Source organism: Schistocerca piceifrons, chromosome 8 (assembly GCF_021461385.2).
Source record: "Schistocerca piceifrons isolate TAMUIC-IGC-003096 chromosome 8, iqSchPice1.1, whole genome shotgun sequence".
Classification (NCBI taxonomy): domain Eukaryota; kingdom Metazoa; phylum Arthropoda; class Insecta; order Orthoptera; family Acrididae; genus Schistocerca; species Schistocerca piceifrons.
Genome location: NC_060145.1, coordinates 85,962,898 through 85,987,624, shown reverse-complemented (window position 1 = coordinate 85,987,624; position 24,727 = coordinate 85,962,898). Strand labels below are relative to the sequence as shown.

General features: G+C 44.4%; 1 protein-coding gene across 2 annotated transcripts; it reads right to left on the bottom strand.

The window, feature by feature from the left end:
* Positions 1 to 1,053: 1,053 nt before the first annotated feature.
* Positions 1,054 to 24,260, bottom strand: LOC124711922 (cytochrome P450 6j1-like). 2 transcript variants are annotated; one of them, XM_047242178.1, is made up of 8 exons: positions 24,214 to 24,260; positions 17,640 to 18,055; positions 13,931 to 14,055; positions 11,789 to 12,048; positions 8,469 to 8,616; positions 6,570 to 6,791; positions 4,720 to 4,971; positions 1,054 to 1,465 (listed from the first exon to the last, which is right to left on the bottom strand). In XM_047242178.1, exons 2-8 carry the CDS (start codon positions 18,026 to 18,028, stop codon positions 1,293 to 1,295), a joined length of 1,569 nt encoding a protein of 522 aa, XP_047098134.1. In that variant the 5' UTR covers positions 18,029 to 18,055; positions 24,214 to 24,260; the 3' UTR covers positions 1,054 to 1,292. The 2 variants fall into 2 exon arrangements, with proteins under 2 accessions (XP_047098134.1, XP_047098135.1); XM_047242179.1 differs by lacking the exon at positions 24,214 to 24,260 and adding an exon at positions 23,681 to 23,740.
* Positions 24,261 to 24,727: the final 467 nt, after the last annotated feature.

Genomic DNA, 24,727 nt, shown 5'->3' with positions numbered 1-24,727 from the left:
AGTCACTTCTTCTCGAAATTGATGTGTTCCGTTCAATTGTTTAGAAATGTTCATTGGTTCAAAACATTCTGTCACGCTAACCACACAGCTACCGGGGGCGGACTCACATGTCAGTTGTGGAACATGCTGTTTCTCGATTTCAGAATGTGGCAGAAAACGGTGGACAACATATTGAACATGTCTTGCGGTCAGTCTAAATAGAAACCGACGTAATTTTGATTTTCATGCGGATTTTCGGCGCAAGACAATTTAAAAATGATGACAGTTTGCTTTTTATACGATGTCTTTCCCCAGGACGATTATAAGCGATACCAAGTTGCATTTTATGTTGTTTTTGGCCTCAGGACAATTAGAAACAGATTTCATTTTGGTTTTTGTGCGGTTTTTGGCCCCAGGAGAATTAAAGCCGATACCAAGTGACGTTTGACGTTAGTTTTGGCCCCAGGACAATTAGAAAACGGTTCAGTTTTGCTTTTTATGCGATTTTTGGCCTCAGAATTGTTAAAAACCCATGTTTTACAAGGGATGTGTTACACCAGTGGCGTGGTGTATGGGCGTACGCAACTAACAGAACCACAACTGTTGACTGCCAAACTTATGCAGTCATGCACATTCAACAGTATGGATGGTGTAATGTCATGGATATCCACCAGTACGGATGGTGTAATGTGCAACAAAAAACCATAATCGTAGTATTGCGATTCATCTGCCATTTGTAGCCGACCCAGTTTACGTCAAGACGCTTACAGAGTCGTCTATTAGTAAAATTTTCCTATTTTTTTTTTTCAGTTCCATGCAGATCTCTCTGTGTCGATAATATACAGTTCAAGTTTGACGTCATTCTGAGCAGTGTGTATCCTTTCACAGCCTTTCGAAACTGTAATTTTAATTATGGACACCTACGTTACGAGTATCTTGGATGCCACTTTGGATTAGAAGTTGTACTGTTTTCCATGTGTATATTAAATGAATTTTTCTCTATGACTTGCTTTTCGACCTTGGAGATTTTTCCGTTATTTGTTACTAGTATGAGTGCAACAACAGAAACAGATGTAAAACAAAATTGTTTATTACAAAGTTTTAATTGTATAATTTATTGACATACGATAAACAACACAAAAACAACACAGTATTCATATTACTGTACAACACGTACAGAAGGGTAGCTCGTACAGATCGAAACACAAGTAACTGCCATCGTAAAGTCACATCAGTCTTCGCAGTTACTGCCGTTTCTTTCTGTTAATGGTGAACGGTGTGGCGACTGTAGGCCAGCAGACATTGGAGGATCCTCAAGGAGCGGGGATTTTCCTGAAACGCAGAGCCACTTTCCCAGCTGGAGTTCCAATGAACTTGGTGGGCTCGTACCGCAGACTGCTGGGCGTGTCTGGCGCTGGAAGCACCTCGAAGTTGTTGAGGATGTGGACGAGGCCCAGTTTTATCTGCAGGTATGCCACCCTCATGCCTAGAAACAAGGGAACAAATGTCATTTTCTGCAAACAGCGCACAAATAACAATCATGCTTTTGTTCCTGCATGAAAAAATCTCATATCCGTATTTTTTATTTGAGTGGTGGCGCCAGATGCCTCACTATCAACAACATATATAAACGAAGTATAGCCCATTCGCCTGTTTCACATGAACAGCAATGGTAGTACAGTTACATACAAGATAAGAAAGTTATAGGGATTGATATGCGCTGTACCATATAGAGGACTGTACACTTTAGATGCCTGTATGTGCCATTCTAACGGTCTCGTAACCACCACACTGTCCTCTACAACATTGCAGGGCGTGTTGGTTTTTGTTTTTTTTTTTTTGTTTTTTTGTTATCAGTCTTCTGACTGGTTTGATGCAGTCCGCCACGAATTCCTCTCCTGTGCTGACCTGTTCATCTCAGAGGAGCCCTTGCAACCTACGTCCGCAATTATTTGCTGGATGTATTCCAATCTCTGTCTTCCTCTACAGTTTTTGCCGTCTACAGCTCCTTCTACTGCCATGGAAGTCATTTCCTCATGTCTTAACAGATAATCTAACCCCTGTCACTTCTCCATATCAGTGTTTTGCACATATTCCCTTCATCTCCGATTCTGCGAAGAGCTTCCTCAGTCCTTTCCTTATCAGTCCAGCTTACTTTCAACATTCGTCTGTAGCACCACATCCCAAATTCTTCGATGCTCTTCTTTTCCGGATTTCCCACGGTCCATGTTTCACTACCATACAATGCTGTATTCCAGACGTACATTATCAGTAATTTCTTCCCCAAGACCGATATTTGATATTAGTAGACTTCTCTTGGCCAGGAATGCCCTTTCTGCCATTGATAGTCTGCTTTTGATGTCCTACTAGCTCCGTCCGTCATTGGTTATTTTACTGCCTAGGCAGCAGAATTCCCTAACTTCATCTACTTCGTGACCATCAATCCTGATGTTAAATTTATCGCTGTTCTCATTTCCACTACTTCTCATTACCCTCACTCTTCTTCGATTTACTCTCAATCCATATCCTATACTCATGAGACTGTTCATTCCGTTCAGCAGATCATGTAATACTTCTTCACTTTCCCTCGGGGTAACAATGTCATCAGCGAATGGTATCATTGATATCCTTTCACCTTGAATTGTAATTCCACTCTTTAACCTTACTTTTATTTCCATCATTGCTTCTGCGATGTACAGATTGGAAGTAGGGGCGAAAGGCTACATCCTAATCTGCCCTCAGAACAAAGGTCATGTACTGCAGGTAGAGTCACTAAGGGGGACGCATTCTGTGGAACTACCGATACAACAGGTGATACTTGGTCCCTAATGTTATTCTTCTCAAGAGTTGTTGTAGGGGGCAAATCCTGGAAACCGTCGACGTCTGAAGACGAAGGATCAGGAGGACACTGCGCTGTCGCATACTGTAACGTTGGACAGTAAGACGGGGGGGGGGGGGGGACTCCGCTCCCTCTCCACAGAGGCAGCTCAGTAGGCTACATCGCGAGCAGGAGAGATGCCGGAGGTAACTTCTTCGCCACTCACTGTACCACGGGTGGGAGGCATCGTAGCATCGAGAGGAGCAGGGGACACCATCGTTTCGGAGGAGTTTGGGGCAGAACGCACAGCTAAATCCTCACTCACCATCTTGAGTGTGACGTCGCTTGTTTTTCACTGTTACGGGTTCTACCCTGGGGGCAATAGGATTCTGAAACTGTCGCGGAGGTAAAGGTGGACATTCAAGTACACGATTATTAAAACTGACTTTTTGTGCATTATGATCTGAAGGAGAAGTAGGTCCGGCTTCGGGAGTGGAAGGAACAAGATCAGCAACTGTCAATTTGCGACGTTGCATTAATGACGGTTTTAATACAAAAACCCTCCGCGGGCAGTTAGACCGAACGTGTGTAGTTTCATTAAATAGGAAGCAGGTTCTCTCTTGACAGTATACAGGACACGAACACGAGAACCACACACCAGAAAATGTGATGGAATATAGCGTCTGATATGCATTTCCACGGAACGAATTCCTCAATAACACTGTAATCTGTGTTGAGTAGACCAACGTTCATGACGTAGGTTTTTCACGTTGCCATATGGAGTCAAAATGTCCTTTAGAAAGTTGTCAGCAACCTTCGGTGGAAGGTTGAATACTCGAACATTGGTATAGTCAATTTCGGCATCGGTGAGTGACACCATACTAACAGAATTATCGCGATATTTGAACGGGACTTGACAACCATGTCGCGACAATAAAAATAAATTTCACGTAAAACACGTACTCGTCAAAATAAGCGGTGTGCCCCTGCTCAGAGGTCACATGTATTGTATCGAGAAGCCATTCGTGGATCTCTAGAGACCGGCGTCAGGTGTACCTCCACGTCTGGCAAATTTGTGCGCTGTGCGTAACGAAATACGGGCAACTTTTCCATTGACAGTACACTGTGGATTCGTATAAGGAAAGGTACGTCACATTCGCTCGACGGCATTCGCCACTGGCATTTCCCGCACTCCTACAACAAACATTGTGTTACAAAAGCAAAACCCTTCTTGTGCTTGGTTAGCTACTGAATATTTTGTGGTTTTCCCGGTCTGCGTACTTTTTTAGACGAATCTGCTCCATAATATGGTTGAGAGTAATCACTTTAGATTCTAATTAATCAGTTTTGTAGCTTCTAAGATGTCTTTTGTGAGCTATGGAAAAATACACCTCCATCTCATTTACATATTGAAATATATCCATTTAATTATTATTTACTCCAATACAATGTCGATACTTCTGATACCGACACTCTGAGACTATTAAATTATTGCATTACGTGCTGCCAATACCGATACCATAATATCGAACAATAATATCAATACTTAAAAAGTCGGTAATATCGGAGTCTCGTTTTTCTACACACAATCTATTGTATGTAATTACCATGGAAATCTTGTAACGTATCTAGTTAAGTTAGGACAATGTGATTATCCCTGAGTCACATAGCACCCGCTATAGTGAAAAGACGTTCGCGGTCACTTCTTTAGCGTTTTCAGTCAGTCCTGAAGCTGCGAACGAACACAGTCCAGTGATTCCCTGCTGTTGTTGTGTCCTGCATGCATTTGCGTCCTCAAGACATAGAAAACGCCACAGAAGTGGACACTGAAAGCTATCCACTGCAATAAAAGTGGTTTACCACTGAGTTAACTGACTGGCTGATCTGGAGATAAGACGAAAACACTGCGATCTGGTTCTTACCTATACACAGCCTCGGTCCCTCGCCGAACGGCAAGAAAGTGTAGCTCGGCCTGTCCTTCGAGTTTTCTTCTCTGAAGCGATCCGGCATGAACCTGTGGGGTTCCTTCCAGTACCGTGGGTCGTTATGTAGGCCAGTGACCGAGAAGATGACACCGGTCCCCTTAGGAAGGACGATGTCCGTACCCGGGATCTTGTAGTCCCGGGACGCCTCGCGGTCATGGAAGTTGACAGGTGGGTACATCCGCAGCGCCTCTGCAACCAGAAAAATGTTTTTTTTTTTTCTACTCATACACTGCCTGAGCCGTCGAAAGACTATATCCGGACAGGATTCTGTTTTCTGACCTTCGAGTTACTTATATTTCAATTTCTGTACTTATACTAATTACGAGTTAGTTTCCCGAAAGAAATGGGTGTGATTGAACAGGTATTTGACTGCAGTAAATCTGTAAACGTATTAAATGAAACGTGACCGTCACACTCTCTTCATTTAGATGTTTCTTGAGCAAACGAATCACCGGCAGCCACTGAGAGACTAGTTTCTATGAACTTTTCAGTACTGATAGCTGTTCGTTTATTATTCCCAATCACAACCTGTTATCTGGACAGCGAAAATACGTCATATGCTTGTCTCTCGCGTGTGTAACTACTACCAGGGACATTTCATAAATGATGCGCAGGTTAGTATTACTGTGGATTGTTTGATGCAACGACAAAATTACTTCAGATGTAGTTGGGAGCTTGAGGAAGAAACACTCTAGCATAGAATTGGCGAGAGGTAGAGAATGGACCCTGCAGGGGCCTCGGGTACTGTGACTGTTGAAGATCAGAGATCATACACCAAAATCAAAACTTCACGCGTCGTCGAAAGCCCCACAGTGTGTTAAGTGAAGTTTGTGGCGTGTTTACAGTGGATTGCAGCGATGTCTCACGATTGGTTAATCGTTTTCGTGGTGGTCGTAGGAGAATAGACCATAATCCTAGACCCGCAAGGCCAAAAACGTCAATAGGTGAATGACGTGTGAAATTCGTGGTAAATATTCTCGAAGAAGATCGCAGTGCGACTTGTGAGAAACTTCTCTGAAACCACGGGAATTCCCGCAACGTCAGTATTCCGCATTCTCACCAATGATTTTAAGAAGATAAATATTTGTGAGCGATGGGTCACACACTGTTTGACTGCTGAAGAGAAGCAGAAACGCCTGGACATAGCAACTTTTTTCAAACAACGATTAGATCATGAAGGTCAAGGATTCTTGTGTCGAATTTATGCTATTCATTACATATGGATTACGAGTTGAAATCACAGTCCATTGAGTTGAGAGCTTGTGTTTCTCCACATTAAAAAAAATTTCGACGCAATCAGTCAGAGCTCAGGCATATGATTTTTGCATATGAATAACGAGGGATCACCACGACAAGTAAGAATCCCAAGTGGAACATGTGTCACAGCGGCGTATAATCGCAACTTCATGCAAAATCTGTGCATAAAAATGCACAAAACCCGATATCAGTTGCTCGAGGCTTGGCCACTCATTCTCCATGCTTACCCGCATATCGTCAGTGTTGTAACCCAAAAACTGCGTGAATACGGATGGGAAGTGTTTTATTACCTGTTGTCGGCAAGGGTCAAATTCGAACAAGTGATTTCAATCGGGTACAGGTTGGAGTAGTTATACAGAAATGAAGAGGCTAGTACAGGATAGATTGCAGTGCAGACGTCTTCGGAATGGTGACAACGTACCCTGAATGACTGATCCTCCAATACTCTAACCGAAAGGCCTACTGGCGTATCTGAGGCGACATTGCATAATGAGAGTTACAGTGGGTGCATTCCACTTTGTAGTACTCACCATTGACGACGTTGGTGAGGTCCGTCATTTCGTTGACGGCTTCGTACGTGGGCTGACCGCCGTGTCTCTTCAGCACCTGCCGCACGTGCTGGCGTACCTCTTCCTGCAGCTCCGCGTTCCGCGCCAGCTCGTACAGACAGAAGGACATAGTCGAGGACGAAGTGTCGAACCCGGCGTTGAGGAAAGACATCAGCTGGCCTGCGATGAGTTCGTTCGTAAGTTCTACAGGAAAAAGCACCAGATTTGGGTTACGCTGCAAGGCAAGTACACTGCAATCAGTAATGCGCATGAATGGATCCAAACTAATATACAAAAAAGTCATAGCAATATGAACATATACAGATGGCTGCAGTATTGTGTACAGAAGGTAGAAAATGTGCATTGACGGATCTCTCATTTGTACCGAGGTGATACACGAGACAAACTTTCCGGTGTGGTTATTGCCGCATGATCAGAATTAATAGACTTCGAACACGGAATTGTTGTTGAAGTTAGACGCTCGGGACATCGCATTTCGGAAATCGTTACGGAATTCAATATTCCAACATCCACAGGATCAAGAGTCTATCGAGAATACCAAATCTCAGGCTTTCCTCCTCATTCATCAAATCACGGGGTCCCGGGTTCGATTCCCGGCCGGGTTGGAGATTTTCTCAGTCCGGGGACTGGGTGTTTGTGTTGTCCTCATCATTTCATCATCACCATCATCATTCGTGACACTGGCTGGGTTGGACTGTGTAAAAATGGACTGAATAAACATTGGGAGATTGTACGTGCGCTGATGACCGTCATCATGATAATCATCATCATTCATCAGAGTACGCAGTGGCCGACGACCTTCGCTTAGTGACCGAAAGCTGTGGCGTTTGTTAGAATCGTCATTGCTAAGATACAAGCAATACTGCTTGAAATAACTGCAGAAATCAGTGGGACGTGAGAAGAACGTATCCGTTAGGACAGTGCATCTAAATGTGGGAGGTAATGGGCTATGGCGGCAGACAATCGATGTGAGTGCCTTTGCTAACAGTACGACATCGCCTACACCTCCTCTCCAGGAATCGTGACAATATCGGTTGGACCCTAGACGACCGGGAGACGGTGGCTTGATTTCATGAGTCCTGATTGTAGTTGGTAACATCTGATGGTAGGGCTCGAGCATGGCGTAGACTCCACGAAACCAAGGACCCAAGGTGTCAACAAGGCACTATGCCAGGTGGTGGTGGCTCGATAGTGGTGTGGACTTTGTTACGTAGGATGGACTGGGTTCTCCGTCGAACTGAACGTATCAAAGATTGTAAACGGTCATTTGCGGCTACTTGGAGCCAATTTGCAGCCATTCATGGACTTAACGTTCCCAAACAACGATGAAATTTTAATGTATGCCAATGTGTCATTTCACAGTGCCACAGCTGTTCGGAGTTGTTTTGAAGAACATTCTGGACAACTGGAGCGAATGATTCGGTCACATAAGTCGCCCGACATGAATCCCGTCGAACGTTTATGGGTCATTATCGATAGGTCAGTTAATGCGAAAATAGTGCACCAGCATTACGTTTGTAATTATGGACTGCTATAGAAGCAGCTTGTTCCATATTTCTGCAGGGGATTTACAACGATTTATTGCGTCCACGCCACGTGGAGATGCTGAAGTATGCCGGGCAAAAAGAGGTCAAACGTTATATTAGGCGCTGCCCCATGCTTATGCCATCTTAGTGTGTTTCGTGCAAGTGATGAGACACAGCTTGCAAGAAGTTAAGAAAAATTTTCTAAACCGTCAGGTTCCCTTCAGGGATCTCACATAAAACTGTTTACAAGGCTTGACGGTAGATTAAATTTTGCGTAAATGAATGTAATCGTAAATCGAAAACAAGGCTATTAAATTATAAAATTGTAACTTACTGAGTTTTTTGTCTCCTGCCTTCACTTTCTCGTTTGCAATATCTTCCTTAGAGTCCTCGTCATCAGAAAGTCTGTCTTCCTTGATTTTCAAGAGCAGATCAACCACATCGTTCCGTACGATGCCGTGTTCTTTCCGGTGCTCGATGAGCTGTGGACAGAAGTAGTGCGTTTATAGTGCACAACAGGGAAAACTATGAAAACACCGGTCATTGCTTCACCTAGCAAAGATGCAATCAAATGAAACCATGTAATTCCAAATATGACTCTCAAACATTTTTGGTGTATATATGCAGACTGAAGCGACGAATGAAGATTTGTACGTAAGCCAGGTTTCTAACCCAGTCTCCCGCCCGTTAGGCAGATGCGCTACCCTATCACTCCTTCCTCCTCAATCCAAATTCCCATCCATTCCTCATGCCACTTGGTATTCTCCCCAAACTCGAACACCATCTGAGAGGTTCTGCAGCAGAGCCGAAATAGCATCTTAGCATTGGACGAAACAGGGGTCCTGCTTGACAACCGGGAATAGGTGCATTAATCAAATAAAGCTTAGTGGTTCCAGTGACCTTTTCAGTTCTCAAAAATTGGTGATGGAAAATCCCAGCAATGGTGTTGGAGTTTAGGGGGAATACCAAGTGGGCTGAGGAGTGAATAGAAATTTGGATTGGGGAAGGAGACGTGCTGGGGTAGTCATCTGCCTCTAAGCTGGTCGTAGGTTGTGTTCCAAAAATGAACAGCATAGAGACAGAAATGGTGACACTTTCTGCAGGACCTGACCATCATTTTGCAGGACAATGCTCAAGCACGTTCAGTGCAAGCTGTTACTGATTTGTTTGACTGATGGGGCTGCTAAGTGCTATGCCATCCACTTCACTCCCCTGAACTAAGCCCTCGTATGTTCAACTTGATTTCTAAACTGAAGGAAACATCACGGCATTCGCTTCAGAACTGCTACAAATTCTTCGGGTAATAGACCGCGCCGCTCGAACTGTCAACACAACCGGCATTGCTAAGAGTATCCATATCACTGGCAACGGGTTATACAAAATGCTGGTGACTACATTTAAGGTCAGTAAAACTTTGCAACACGTATCTGTTCTGTACGAGCTGTAAATAAATAGTTGCCACTATTAAAGTTCCAGCCCTCGTAAAATGTAAGAGCCAACCGGTTGCACACGACGATTTTGAAAACATATTAACCAGGTTTCGATAGCTCTAAGACTATCTTCATCGGAATTGTAAAAGTTACATGAATTCACGTGATAACTTCTAGATTTTCAGCAATAGTGCTATTGTCAAATAACATGTTCCGTGAGTCAAGAATATGATGATATATATATACACTCCTGGAAATTGAAATAAGAACACCGTGAATTCATTGTCCCAGGAAGGGGAAACTTTATTGACACATTCCTGGGGTCAGATACATCACATGATCACACTGACAGAACCACAGGCACATAGACACAGGCAACAGAGCATGCACAATGTCGGCACTAGTACAGTGTATATCCACCTTTCGCAGCAATGCAGGCTGCTATTCTCCCATGGAGACGATCGTAGAGATGCTGGATGTAGTCCTGTGGAACGGCTTGCCATGCCATTTCCACCTGGCGCCTCAGTTGGACCAGCGTTCGTGCTGGACGTGCAGACCGCGTGAGACGACGCTTCATCCAGTCCCAAACATGCTCAATGGGGGACAGATCCGGAGATCTTGCTGGCCAGGGTAGTTGACTTACACCTTCCAGAGCACGTTGGGTGGCACGGGATACATGCGGACGTGCATTGTCCTGTTGGAACAGCAAGTTCCCTTGCCGGTCTAGGAATGGTAGAACGATGGGTTCGATGACGGTTTGGATGTACCGTGCACTATTCAGTGTCCCCTCGACGATCACCAGTGGTGTACGGCCAGTGTAGGAGATCGCTCCCCACACCATGATGCCGGGTGTTGGCCCTGTGTGCCTCGGTCGTATGCAGTCCTGATTGTGGCGCTCACCTGCACGGCGCCAAACACGCATACGACCATCATTGGCACCAAGGCAGAAGCGACTCTCATCGCTGAAGACGACACGTCTCCATTCGTCCCTCCATTCACGCCTGTCGCGACACCACTGGAGGCGGGCTGCACGATGTTGGGGCGTGAGCGGAAGACGGCCTAACGGTGTGCGGGACCGTAGCCCAGCTTCATGGAGACGGTTGCGAATGGTCCTCGCCGATACCCCAGGGGCAACAGTGTCCCTAATTTGCTGGGAAGTGGCAGTGCGGTCCCCTACGGCACTGCGTAGGATCCTACGGTCTTGGCGTGCATCCGTGCGTCGCTGCGGTCCGGTCCCAGGTCGACGGGCACGTGCACCTTCCGCCGACCACTGGCGACAACATCGATGTACTGTGGAGACCTCACGCCCCACGTGTTGAGCAATTCGGCGGTACGTCCACCCGGCCTCCCGCATGCCCACTATACGCCCTCGCTCAAAGTCCGTCAACTGCACATACGGTTCACGTCCACGCTGTCGCGGCATGCTACCAGTGTGAAAGACTGCGATGGAGCTCCGTGTGCCACGGCAAACTGGCTGACACTGACGGCGGCGGTGCACAAATGCTGCGCAGCTAGCGCCATTCGACGGCCAACACCGCGGTTCCTGGTGTGTCCGCTGTGCCGTGCGTGTGATCATTGCTTGTACAGCCCTCTCGCAGTGTCCGGAGCAAGTATGGTGGGTCTGACACACCGGTGTCAATGTGTTCTTTTTTCCATTTCCAGGAGTGTATATATCACTGTTGCTGAAAGTTTTAAAGTTAAAAGTTGTTATGTGAGTGCATGCAACTTTTATCATTCTGCTGAAGATAATGTTAGAGCTATCGAAACCTGCTTAATGTGTTTTTAAAAAACTTGTGTGCAACCGGTTGCCTCCAAAAAATGTTTAAAATATCAAAACGAAAAAGATGTTTACGATGTACGGAAAAATGTACAATACACATTACGTGCAAGAGCCGAGAGAGCTTAATAGGCCTGACAGTTATACAGCTCTCAGTCAAAGAGGCATAACGCAGGGATACAGTCTTCCTCCTTTAATGATGAACCTTTACATCGTACAACGAGCGATCAAAATCAAAAAAAGAAAACAATGTCCACAAGCTGAATTCAAAATGAAAGGAGGGAAGAATTACAGGACTTGTTAAAAGAAATGAATAGTTTAGTGTAAGAAATGGCGTTTCTTGCACGACGAAATCAGAGTAGGATAAATACCGAAATAAAGAAATGTAGGTTTTTGCCTTCTGGAAATACTCGTATCTAAGTAAACTGGTAGTGTGTAAGTACGAACCTTTCCTGTGTTCTGCACAAAGTAGTCCTCTATTTTCTTGCTGCCAGCCCGGATGTGGAGGAAGGACATCAGCTTAGGAGCGAAGAAAAGCAATGTCGTTAGGGTCCGTCCCACCAGATTCTCTCTGAGGATATCCCGTAAATTTACTCGAAGCAGAGAGTTGGGGTCCTCCAGAGAGCCAGCGTTGACGCCCATGAAGATGGAGCAGACCACGTCCGTCGTGTATCGCGCCATGACGTCCTTGAGCTCGACTGCGCTGCCTGAGGGACACGTGGAAACGAAACAGGATATATAAATCACGTTTTCTTCACACGCACGCTGCATGCTAAAAGGCAAAATAGAGTTCTTACAACAATTAACCGCATATCACTAATCATTATCCACTTTTCTGGCAACCCTCCAGCAAAATACTATGTTCTTCATAGAAAAAATTATGACATGTTTGAATAAATACGAAGAGTAGGTTATTATTGTGCAGAAGCCGTGAGCGAGTATCTCGAAAACGGTGAAACTGCTTGTACGTTCACGTGCTACTGTCGTGAGCACCTATGAAAAAAGGTAGAAGGGCTAGGGGCTAAATGGTTGGACTTCCACGATTCTTCACTGATCGTGGGATTCGGAGGTTTGTCAGCTCTGTATAGTAGGCTGGATGGTGATCTGTGGCAGCTCTGACGAAAGAGCACAGTGCTGGCGCACGCACAAGTGTTTCGGGATACAACGTTCATCGTACATTGTTAAACGTCGAGCTTTTCAGCACACCACCCTTAAGTGTTGACCTAATGACGTCATCATTAAGATTGCAGTGGGCACGGGACGATTGGGATCCGACCGTCGATCAATGGAAACGTGTCGGGTCTTGCAGTGAATCACATTTCCGCAACACTAGGTCGAGGGTCGTCTCCACAAATGCCTTCATCGATGTGGACAATGGCTCGAAAAGTGCAGCGCCCCACGGAGGCAGGCTGGTGTGTGAGCAGTATTTTACTACGGGAGACATTCTTCTGCTCTTGCATGGGACCTGAGGTAGTAATCGAAGATACTCTAACAGCTGCGAACCACCTGCAGCTCTTCACGTTTGACGTCTTCCCCGGCGGTGATGCAGTATAAATGTCAGTATCTCGGAGCCAGAACCGTACTACAGTCGTTTGATGATAATGTAGTGAACTCACGTTGATGTCTCAGGGACCAAATTCGCCTGATATAAATCCTATGGGCATATGGGTTGCTATCCGCAAATCAACGGCCAGTCATTTACGCCAACATGACCTGAGGGTAGACATAGAACGCCACATATGTCCACAAACCTATCAACAAACTGTAGGAACACTGGCACGCAGAATCAGTGATGGATTTTGTCCCAAAGACTGGCAAAAATGTTATTAAACAAGCGATCGTAACGTTTTCGCTAATCACTGTGTGTAGCTTCGTTTGTATGACTTGTTCTCTGTCTGTGTTCGAAAAGGTAACTTCCCTGAACCAACATTTACATTTGCTATAAATTGCCTCTTTTGTTACACCACTGCCATTTAATTTAAAAAAAATGTTTGCAGTGAACATTTGAGAATAACGGCTGCTACAGCGAGGTGTCAGTAACAGGGGACAAAGATATTACTATGCTATGTACATTACAGCTGCTAATGAAAACTGCCATTGAATGACTGTTATGTAGATGTTCCACTTAATTTTATATTAAAACCTGTGTGAAATAGCTTACTGCAATATAGCTCCTACACCGTAGGGGTAAAGGGAAGGGGTAGGGGTGGGGCAACCCTGTAGTTTTTCCACCATTTGAAGGTGTATTATTGGCAGTTACTGAATTTGCTGCCATATTAAATTATGAAAGTGACCTATTTACTATATAAGGTAAAATCCATCGTCATTTATTCTTAAGGCATCGGTACTATCACCGTAGATATGACAACACTTCGGAGCAAAGGGGGGAGGGAGAATTTGGAAGTGTTCACTTTCTAAACTTCCACAAAACACAGCTTGTGACAGAAACTTCATAACAATGCTATTGGAGGTTTCTCTGATTTTTACCTATCTTTAAAGAAGTACAAGAAATAACATAATACAAACTGACAATTATGCGTCAAAAGTTTCTTCTGTTAGCTTGAAAAGTGTTAAAGAAGAGTTTGTTACCTTTAGAGGCTTCGGTTTCAAGAAGGCGAGTCAGATTCTGTCCAACTTCATTTACAAGATGGAACATGAGCTTGATTTTGCCAGAAGTGAAAGCCGGACTTAGAACAGTACGTAATTTCTTCCATCTATAAAGAAACAAAGATCGTTTATGCTACTAAATGCTTTTGTAGAACAACATAATTTCTAAATCTAGAGGTTCTGAAGACAACTTAGACGTACACAAGCAGCTATAAGTATGTATTGAGCAACTAGTACTGATTTACTATCAGCAGTACAGTAGTCATAGTTCCTTCTTAAAGCCACCTGGCAGTTAACAGCATTGCTCACTACAGTTGACATTCTCAAAGCACGGAGCTTTAATGTGAAAAAGACATTAAATAATAGTAATTTGTTTTTAGCGTATACTATGGTGGCAAAATTCATGGGATACCTGCTGTATCGTGTCGCACCTCCTTTTTCCGGGCTTAGTGCCGCAACCCCACGTGGCATGGACTAGCTCGAAGGCCCCTGCAGGAATAAGGAGCCGTTCTGCCACTATTGCCGTCCATGATTACGGAAATATTGCCGGTGCGGGATTTAGTGCACGAACCAATCTCTCGATTATGTTCCATAAATGTTCGATGGGATTCCTGTCGGTGATATGGGTAGCCAAGTCATTAGCTCGAAATGCTCAGAATATCCTTCAAACTAATCAAAATATCCACCGGTGTGCTGCCGGTCTACAGTGTCCAACGAGCACAATATTTCGCACCGTGACTGTGGCTATAATCTTAGCAAGGCTTGGGAACCAGCGATTGGGTTAATCAAGAGTAAATCGAGCAAACGTATAGTTGTGACGACCACAGCGGACAGAGCCACCACACCGACGTCATCTCAGACGCCGTCGCCATCTGTTCCACCGCGCGACCGTGGCGCGGGGCGCGGACGGCGGAGGGAGTGCGCCGCGGGCGGAGGGTATTTAAATCGGCCGCCGCCGCGACCGAACCCCTGTACACACAAGGGTTCCCCGGGAGCATAGTTAAGCAGATCAAACACTATCTCTCGAACAGAACTTTCTCTGCCAAAGTAGAAACAGCCACCTCCACCAAGAGGCGTATTCGTGCTGGGGTGCCACAGGGATCGGTCCTGGGGCCCGTTTTGTACAGTCTGTACACTGCAGACACACCAACGGCCCCCCTGGTGCACATCGCTCAGTACGCCTTCTACACAAGAAACGCGAACAAGGACCTGGTCATCGGTAGGCTTCAAAGGGTTTTAGATGACACAGAAACTTGGGCCCGTCGCTGGCGAATCACTATCAACTCCGAAAAGACGCAGGCTATGCTGATTACCCGTAGGCTCGGAAGGCGCGAACCTCCTCAACGACCCCCCTCCCCCCCTCCACCTTCACGTAAACGGAACCCAACTCCCCTGGCGCAGAACCGCCAAGTATCTTGGCGTAACCTTGGACTCTCGTCTTACGTGGAAACCCCACGTAGACGAGGTCCATAGGAAGGTCTGCGCCAGAATGTCCATCCTGTACCCAATCCTCAACTCATCCAGCTCCCTTCCCTGCTCAGTAGGAGTGAACGTATACCAGGCCCTGATCCGGCCAGTCATGGAATACGCGTGTCCTTTCTGGGGACAAGTGGCGAAGCAGCACTTGGACAAACTCCAGAGGCTGCAGAACCGCGCCCTCAGAAGGGCACTGCGTTTACCTCTTGGATTCCCCATTGACGATTTGCATGCCGCTGTTGAAATCCCACTACTGAGAGAGCGTTTTCAAGACCTGGCAAGGGCCTTCTATGAAGGTTCTTCCAGGTCGGGAAACGCCCTCATCCACTCCCTAGGTTGGTATGACATGTCCCGTGATAAACACAATCGCCCCATGACGATCTTTGACGACTAAGTCGAAGAGAAAATCCCAATATCCATTCCCAAATCCTGCTCCTACCCAAATTACCACATTTATCTCACCAATTCTCAGGCAAGTGCCAGACACACACAGAACAATCATCATATTTCACAGACACCAAAAAGTACAGAAATAATCACACACACAAGTACACAGGGGAGTAAAAGCCGAAAGGCTACAAACTTCCCCTCACACTTCCCCAAAGAGGGGAAAGTAATAAATGAGAGCAGCAGCGACCGAACCCAGTTCCCCCTGAGCAGCCATAGCGTACGGATCTCCGTACCGGCACGTACACAGGAGCTCAGTCCGTCAGTTCACCTGATGATGGCGACATGTATAATCGCCGAAATATTGTGCCTGTTGGACACTGTAGACCGGCAGTACACACGTGGATATTTTGATTATCAAATACTCCGGGAGGAACTCAAGAATCACATCCTTCAAACTAATCGCGAGCAATTGTAGCATTGTGACATGGAGCATTGTCATCCATAAAAATCTGATCGCTGTTTGGGAACTGCTAACGACCTCCGAGAGGCCAAACATAACTATTTCCACACAATGATCGTCTCAGCTGGACCCAATCCATTTCATGTAAGCACAGCCCACACAATTATGGAGCCACAACAAGCTTTCACGGAGCCTTCTTGACAGCTTGGCTTCGTGGGGTCTAGGCAATATTGGGGCCCTACCATCAGCTCTTACCAACTGAAGTCGATACATCCTACCAGGGCACGGCTTTAGAGTCGCCTAGGGTCCGAATGATATTGTCACGGGCGCAGGAGAGATTCTGCACGCGATGTATAGCTATTAGCAAAGGTACTCTCGTCAGTCGTTTGCTGCCATAGCCCACTAACGTCAGATTTCACCACACTGTCGTAACCGATACGTTCGTTGTATGTCGCATATCGAGGTCTGCAGCTACTACATGCAGTGTTGCTTGTCTGTTAGCACTGACAATTCTATACAAACTCTGCTGCTATCGGTCGTTAAATGAAAGCCGTCGGACACTGCGTTGTAGGTGGTGAAAGGTAATGACTGAAATTTTGTGTTCTCGTCACAGTCTTGACACTGTGGATGTCGGAATAATGATTTCCCTTACGATTTCCGAAATATGTTGTCCCCTGCGCCTAGCTCTAACTACCGCTCCGCGTTCAAGGTCGGTTAGCTCCCGTCGATCGGCCATAATCACGTCGGAAACCTTTTCACATGAATCACCTGAGTAGAAATGACAGCTCCGTCAACACGTTGCTCTTTTATACCTTGCGTACGCGATACTAGCGACATCCCTACATTTGCAAAAAGCTGAGCCATGTTTTTTCACCTCAGTGTAAAATTTTAGTTGCAGTTCGTGCACACAGAAGTTTTTTTTTCATTTTTTAGAATTTGTGTGCTACTTGTCCTTAACAGTCTACGAGTACAGAACGTTTTGAATCCTGCAAGTGTTACGTAACAAGTGGCTTTGATTTAAAGGAAAGTAAACGTAACATCGACGATAACGTTGATCATGTAAGGGAGCTACAACTAAATGCTACTCTTTTAAGCAGGTACTTTCAACGTGACGGAGCCCATTACAAATTGCTATAGCCCTGTGACAGATGTGCACTCTATACTCAAATGCTGTTGTCATTCTTTTGATCAGCTCAGTTTAAAAAGAAAAAAAATGATTGTGGCTTCAGATTGTGTATTACTCTTAATATTAACACCATTCTAAAAATTAGAGACTGTATTATATTGCTGGCAGTATGCAGACACTCGACCAAGTCCGTGTTAGAGACAACGTGAACATAGTAGAGATTTTCCGATGAAACTCACCCAGGACCGTGTTGGCCAAAAAGCGACATGCCAATGACCGGGTCGGCAACAGGATCGATTTTCGCGTTGGTGGCGTAGAAGGTGGAGAAGTCTGTGGACATGATGCGCCCCACAAGCGCTGGGTCCTTCACCATCAGCAGCGGCTGGTCGAAGGCGAACATGCCCATGAAGCGGGCGTCACCAGCCATGTGGTAGCACTCCAGCACTGGTTCCCCCATGTGCTTCTGGCCGAGCACCACGCTGCCCATGTTGCCTACGAAGGGAGTGGGCTTCCAGTAAGGGATTCCCAGCTTTTTCCAGTAGCCAAAGTTCCGCGTCATGTACCAGTACAGCAGGGGTACCAACAGCAAGACTGCGTCCAGCAGCCAACTGCCCGTCATCAGCGTCATGGTTTAGATGCTTTCCAGTTTCGATACCTGTCAAGCAAAGATATAGTACTTTAGCTAAGCAGGAGCTTTAGTACATTTGGGAGAAGTGCGCTTTAGTCTTAGTATGCATGTATGCATGTCCAAACGAACAATGCACCATTCTTCTTAACAACACAAGCATTGCAGTATCGTATTTATCCACCGATACCAGGCGGAGACTTTCAACTAAAATGTCCTCCCCCGTACGGGAATTACTGAATGTGTGTACGAGTACAGGAAGTTTGTCTTTGGTCATAAGTCATGCATGGATAGCCAAAGCATTAGACGTAACCACTCGTCCACAGCGGAATATCTGGGTTCGAGTCCCGGCCTGGTACAACTTTTCAATGTCGAGACTCCTTTAAGCTGTGATGGTTGTCCCGTATTCGCAACTGCGACTACATTTCATGTATGTTTATAACAGTCTGACGTAAAACTCGAAGTGAAGACTATGCGAAAAAAATTTCAACGTAATATTTAACCTGTTAATGAAGTCTCGTTAGTCTAAACAGTTTCCTGTTGGACTGAAGTAATAGTTACTTGCAGACACACATTTTTTCTGTACTGTCGTAGTGCAGTATGCGAAAATATCTCTTTTGGCAGGTGAATTTACATTATTAAGGGTAACTACAATTTAAATGCATATAAACCAAAAGCTAATGTTGAAAGTTGTTGGGAAATCGATACAGCTGCCTTCCTCCTCTTTTTAGATGCTACATAAGCTGCAAGAATAACAGTTCTTAATGTAAATTGTTGTTGACCTTTCGATGTCAGTAACATGTTTCGGTACTGATTTCATCTTCAACCTTTACGTTATCGTTCCAAAATTTTGAAATATTCCAACTACTTTGTCGATGGCAACATGATAACTCTTCAGTTGTACGGTTAGAAGAAAATACAAATATAATGCGAATGGTTACAGTATCATCTAACAAGCGATCTGCTTATTTGTTAATGGTTTGATACGTGTGTACATATCCAACGTATTGTTTTGCAAGTCTAAATGCCACTCAGATAAATCTTTGATATTAGGTAAATTCTTTTTTTATTCAGAAACATTTAAACTTCCACAATAATTACATGGGAACATTTGCGAAAGGGCTTCATTTGGAACTATGGGGAAAGTATTGATTCCATTTATTTCATGTTATCTGTCGGACAGAACACGGAGCGTTTCTTTCTTTAACGTTGTTATTACAGATTCATTCGTTTTGGTATCCTTATGTACTGCAAACATTGACGAAGCCGAAATTTCCTGGGAACTGTATGCAATGCTGGACCGTGAATCGAACCTATGACCTTTGCAATTCTCCGGCATGTTGCTCTACCAGCTAAGCTAGGTAAGGATGAGTCACAACCGGCCAACAAAGCTTCACTTCGCCCAGCGCTTCATCTCCTACCTCAAAAAATTCACAGAAGTACGTCTACATAACTTTCGGGACCACCACTCCCAGAAGAGCGGAGATTGTGCAGAAATACACTATGTGATCAAAAGTATCCTGACACCCACAAAAACATAGGTTTTTCATAGGTGCAGTGTGCTGCCACCTACTGCGAGGTACTCCATATCAGCGACCTCAGTAGTCATTAACACACCGTGAGAAAGCAGAAAGGGGTGTTCCGCGGAATTCACGGACTTTTAACGTGGTCACGTGATTGGATGTCACTTGTGTCATACGATTTACACACTCCTAAACATCCCTAGGTCCACTGTTTACGATGTGATAGTGAAATGGAAACGTGAAGGGACACGTACAACACAAAAGCGTACAGGCCGATCTCGTCTGTTGACTGACACCGACCGCCGACAGTTGAAGAGGTTCGTAATGTGTAATAGGCAGACATCTATCCAGACCATCACACAGAAATTCCAAAGTGCATCAGGATCCACTGCAAGTACTATGACAGTTAGGCGGGAGGTAAGAAGACTTGGATTTCATTGTCGAGCGGCTGCTCATAAGCCACACATCACACCCGTAAATGCCAAACGACGCCTCGCTTAGTGTAATTAGCGACATTTGGCAATTTAACAATGGAAAAACGTTGTGTGGAGTGACGAATCATGGTACAGAATGTGGCGATCCGATGGCGGGGTGTGAGCATGGCGAATACCAGGTGAACGTCATCAGCCAGCGTGTATAGTGCCAACAGTAAAATTCGGAGGCTGTGGTGTTAGGGTGTGGTCGTGTTTTTCACGGAGGGGTCTTGCACCCCACGTTGTTTTTCATGGCACTACCACAGCATAGGCCTACACTGATGTTTTAAGCACCTTCTTGCTTCCCATTGTTGAAGAGCAATTCGGGGATGGCGATTGCATCTTTATCTAGCACCTGATCATAATACATAGCCTGGGGTGAAGTGGTTACAGGACAAGAACATCCCTGAAATAGCCTGGCCTGAAAAGAGTCCTGGCCTGAATCCTACAGAATATCTATGGGATGTTTTGGAACGCCGACTTCGTGCCAGGCGTCACCGACCGACATCGATACCTCTTCTCAGTGCAGCACTCCTTCAAGAATGGGCTACCATTCCCAAAGAAACCTTCCCACACCTGATTGAACATCGCCTGCGAGAGTGGAATCTGTCATCAAGTCTAAGGGTGGGCTAACACCATATTGAATATTAGGGTTAACGATGAAGGGCACCACGAACTTCTAAGTCATTTTCAGCCATATCTCCGGATACTTTTGATCACATAGTGTAGCTTAGCCAGGATCTAGACAGATAAATATGCGCTGATCAGAAACCTCCGTGTAGAATGTGCCGATGTTCCGAACCGGGATCCGATTCTGAGACATCTGTAAAAGTTCGAAACCGAAGTCCCAGCACCGCCGCATGGTTTTAGTCTATTTGAAAGTTCTAAATCGGCACACACTCACGAGAAAAGTGGTAATTCACTCTGGAAACAGTTGAGTAACCCCAGGTACAAACCGGCATCAGCCATAACGTTTTAAACAGCCACATTTTTTCAAATCAGCTTTCTTTCTGCTGCAGAGTGGAAATTCGTCCTAGAAACTAGTGAAGTCTTCAATTTATAGTACCCACGTGTATCATAGCTGCATTTCATTATTTCCTACTAACAAATCGTCCGTCATTCTACACAGTACTCCGTTACATACACATCACCAAGTTTAACAGTGAGAAATGGAAAACCGTGAGCCACTTTAGAGAATAAGATGGAAAATTAATAACACAAGACAATTAATGTGTTAAAATCGGGATACATCAACACAACAAGGTTGTGCCGTGCTATTGTCTACAAGGCTCATATTCACAAGTTCGTAGATTTTCCTTCGTACAACGGTGATACTAGCGTTGGATTGCGATTGCGGGAGAAAGTAGTAGCCCGATGTGCTCGTTGGGTTCTGATTTACTTATATAGGCCTCAAGCTCGTTGTAGCATAATTTAATATCCTGTGATGTCAATTGCTGTAGCGTAATTTTTATTCAAAATTAGATTTCCGTGATGTCTTGCCATTGTAATTGTAAGTAAGGCTGCTGACGCTTACACGTAACACAACTGCATCATTTCACACAACTGTAACGTATAATTTGCTGCTGTGCTTTCGTAACTCATGTACGAGTATGCAGTAGTAGAACTGCGTCTCAAGTTCCGGTAACAAACTGAACAAGCTCTCCCCAATTTCGTTCTGAGATCGTTAATTATTTCAGGAGTCCCTCATGGAATCCGAGAACAAAGGATATAGAGCATCATCTAGAAAGAGCACCTAACCTAAAATAGTTACTAAAAAAGCACAAAAACCACACAAACTTGTAAATGGAACACTTTTGGTCAGTACAAGAGGCAAATACCAAATTTTTCACTACTTATTGTGCCATAATCATTATGAAGGGTATCTAAAAGTCTTAAGAATCTCATCAAACTCTGTGGGTACTGTGGCACAACAATTTACGTTTAGCTCTTGTACATACTGCACAAAAACCGAGAAGGAAACATGTAAATGCATGCATAGTTTTTGGCTTCAAATATTCCTGCACAAACGAAAATCAACGAAAGCTATGACCATTCAATGCTTATATCACCACGAACAAACGTGAGATAGTTATCAGTATGTGAATGAGTGGAGATCAAACCCCAAAGGTACCTAAGATCGATAGGGTCCATATCGGTTGATAAGTAATCTTAAGTATAGATTAAACAGCACTTCTTCGGAGGAGCACTGACAACGTACAGAACTCTCCCATCCTACAAGGGAAGCATTACAATTGTAAAATTACCAAAAGTTATTTTTGACCTGTGCTTTAGACAGTGTTACTACTCAGGGACCATATACGTTGAAAGCACCGATGATGGCTGTTAATCAGTTAAAATCGATTTGCAAAAGTAAATAAAGAAAACATGACTTTGCGACTGGTTGTTGCTTATTTGGTGATTTTATGGTTTACGGTCGCTGCACAACTTGGGAACCATATGGAGCCTACCATTCATTAGAATTGTTTTAAAAAACTGCCCTCCACATCACTTAACTCTCTGTTCAGTAGAATTATTCAGCTAAGTCGAAATGAGGTAAATTTAACAAAAAGTAGTTCTTCACGACGAACAACGCATGTACTACCGAGCTTTCCTCATGTAGGTGGCTCATGTTACCACGCACAGAGGGAAGCCAAGAATCTTTACGGGCATGTACATCCACTGAAACAGAAGTAACTCCGCATCCGCCTCAGCGAATTCTGATGAGACCATTGCTGTACCAATTACCGGTTACAGTTAAACGCAGATTCACATAATTCGGAAGATGAGACAGTTATGAGTCAGCATGTCACCCAGTAAAAACTGATGTAATATCGTATCAGAATTATACAAATCCTGGTGCAAAAATTGTTAACTAATTCTCAGTACAGAGAAATCTAGCGTTTCGCACTCCACGAAACGGAATAATGTCATAACGTTTGACTAGGCGCCACTGAACCACAACTACGTATAATCGCTCCTATCGCATAGATATGTGCAGCTATGCGAAGCGGAACGGTTATGAGTTCAGGTTTAAAAACCAGTGATAGTCTGCGATATATGTTACGAATACAACGAAATCCTACGCTTGTCTACGAAAAAGAATGCTTACGAAACACATTTGTCTCCGTGGAAGCGTGTGGGACTGAAACAACACCGAACACATAGTTAACACCAAGAAGGGCAGAGCGAACAGGCTCCAAGTTCGATTGTTTGACGGCACTGTCTTGTAGAAATTATGATTTTAGTACTGGTAGCCGTTCTTCCTCAGCTGCTACGGAAATTATTTCTGTTGCTAACCAAACACGTTTCAACTAATTATTTTGAACTTTCTCATTCGTCTACGAAGCAAATAAAAATGTATAAATAGCTATACATATTTTGTCATGAGGTGAACACCATTTTTGTGTAAAAAATATGCGTATTAAGTCAAGCTAAAATGTTTCTCTGAAGCACTTTGTATCTCAGTACAACATATTCATGGCTAAGCAAACCAGTATTTCTTTTTATTTTACCTGCAACCGCTGAAAATGCCTAAATTAACCGGTGGAAACCTTATTGTTGCCTAAAGATTTCAATAACATAAGACGAGTAGAAAACAAGAGCACTATAATAACAGTGTCAACATATAGGCTATTCACATATCGCGAAATCGTACTTACACAATCCCAAGCAGCCGGTTACAGGGTGGAATGAAGCCGCTACGTAATGTTCCCACGGAAACTGAGGGAATAAGATAAGGTGTTCAACACGCAAAGCTATAAAGCAAATAAGATAGAATTCATATTTCCCTCCGTCCTTTACTATTATTTTCGGGATACAGAAATTGGAAAGATCTTGGAAAACTCATTAAAGATTTGACGTATTGTGGCAGACCCACAAATTGCACTGAGATATAAAATGAACCGTAGATGGATACTATGTGTCATTTCCGGTAAATGACGAGTCAGAACCATGTGTATTATTCAGTGAAACTTATATCCGTAGTTTAAACACTGGATACAGGTGTGGCTCGAGTAACACACACATAGAATTGTCATGACAGAGGAATGACAGGTCGATAAATTCTTTACGTTTGCATTGTAAACAGAGTGTGGTATAATATGAATTAATATAGAGCCACTTGCAGTCAGACACAAAAGTATTACCCGCGAATTCTGTGTAGACAAGAAGAGAGTTGTTAGAGCAGACTTACCGCCACTAGCAGAGATTCGCAGCGGACTGTGTTTTCGCAGTCCCTGGCCTTCTCTTATGTGCGATTCTGCGGTAGCCGATAACCTTGGACCCCACCCCTGGGGCATTACGTAATACTGCTCGCGTGACCAAATGTTCTGAACCAAGAGTGACTAAGCGTCGCAGCTCGCAGATCCAGACAAAGGCCATTGCCCTGATAACAATAATGGGGCTTCCACCAGCAGCGAGTTTTTAATAGAATGTCTCTTGATAAGATGTGACAGTTGAGCTATGGACTAGATTCGAGGAGCATAACAGGATACCTTCATTATTTGTTCTCTTAGAACGACCCGTTTTTAGACCCAGTGAGTCTTAAATCCTTCATTGGGTCCCAGAAGAGAAAAGTCAGTTCTCAGGCTGAGACAGATATCCTCTATCTTCATAAATTTATAATTGACAAATGAATCGAGTCTCCAGAACCCGTTGTGGTGCAGTATAATTTCATTTATAACTGAAAAATAAATCGAGTTTGCAGA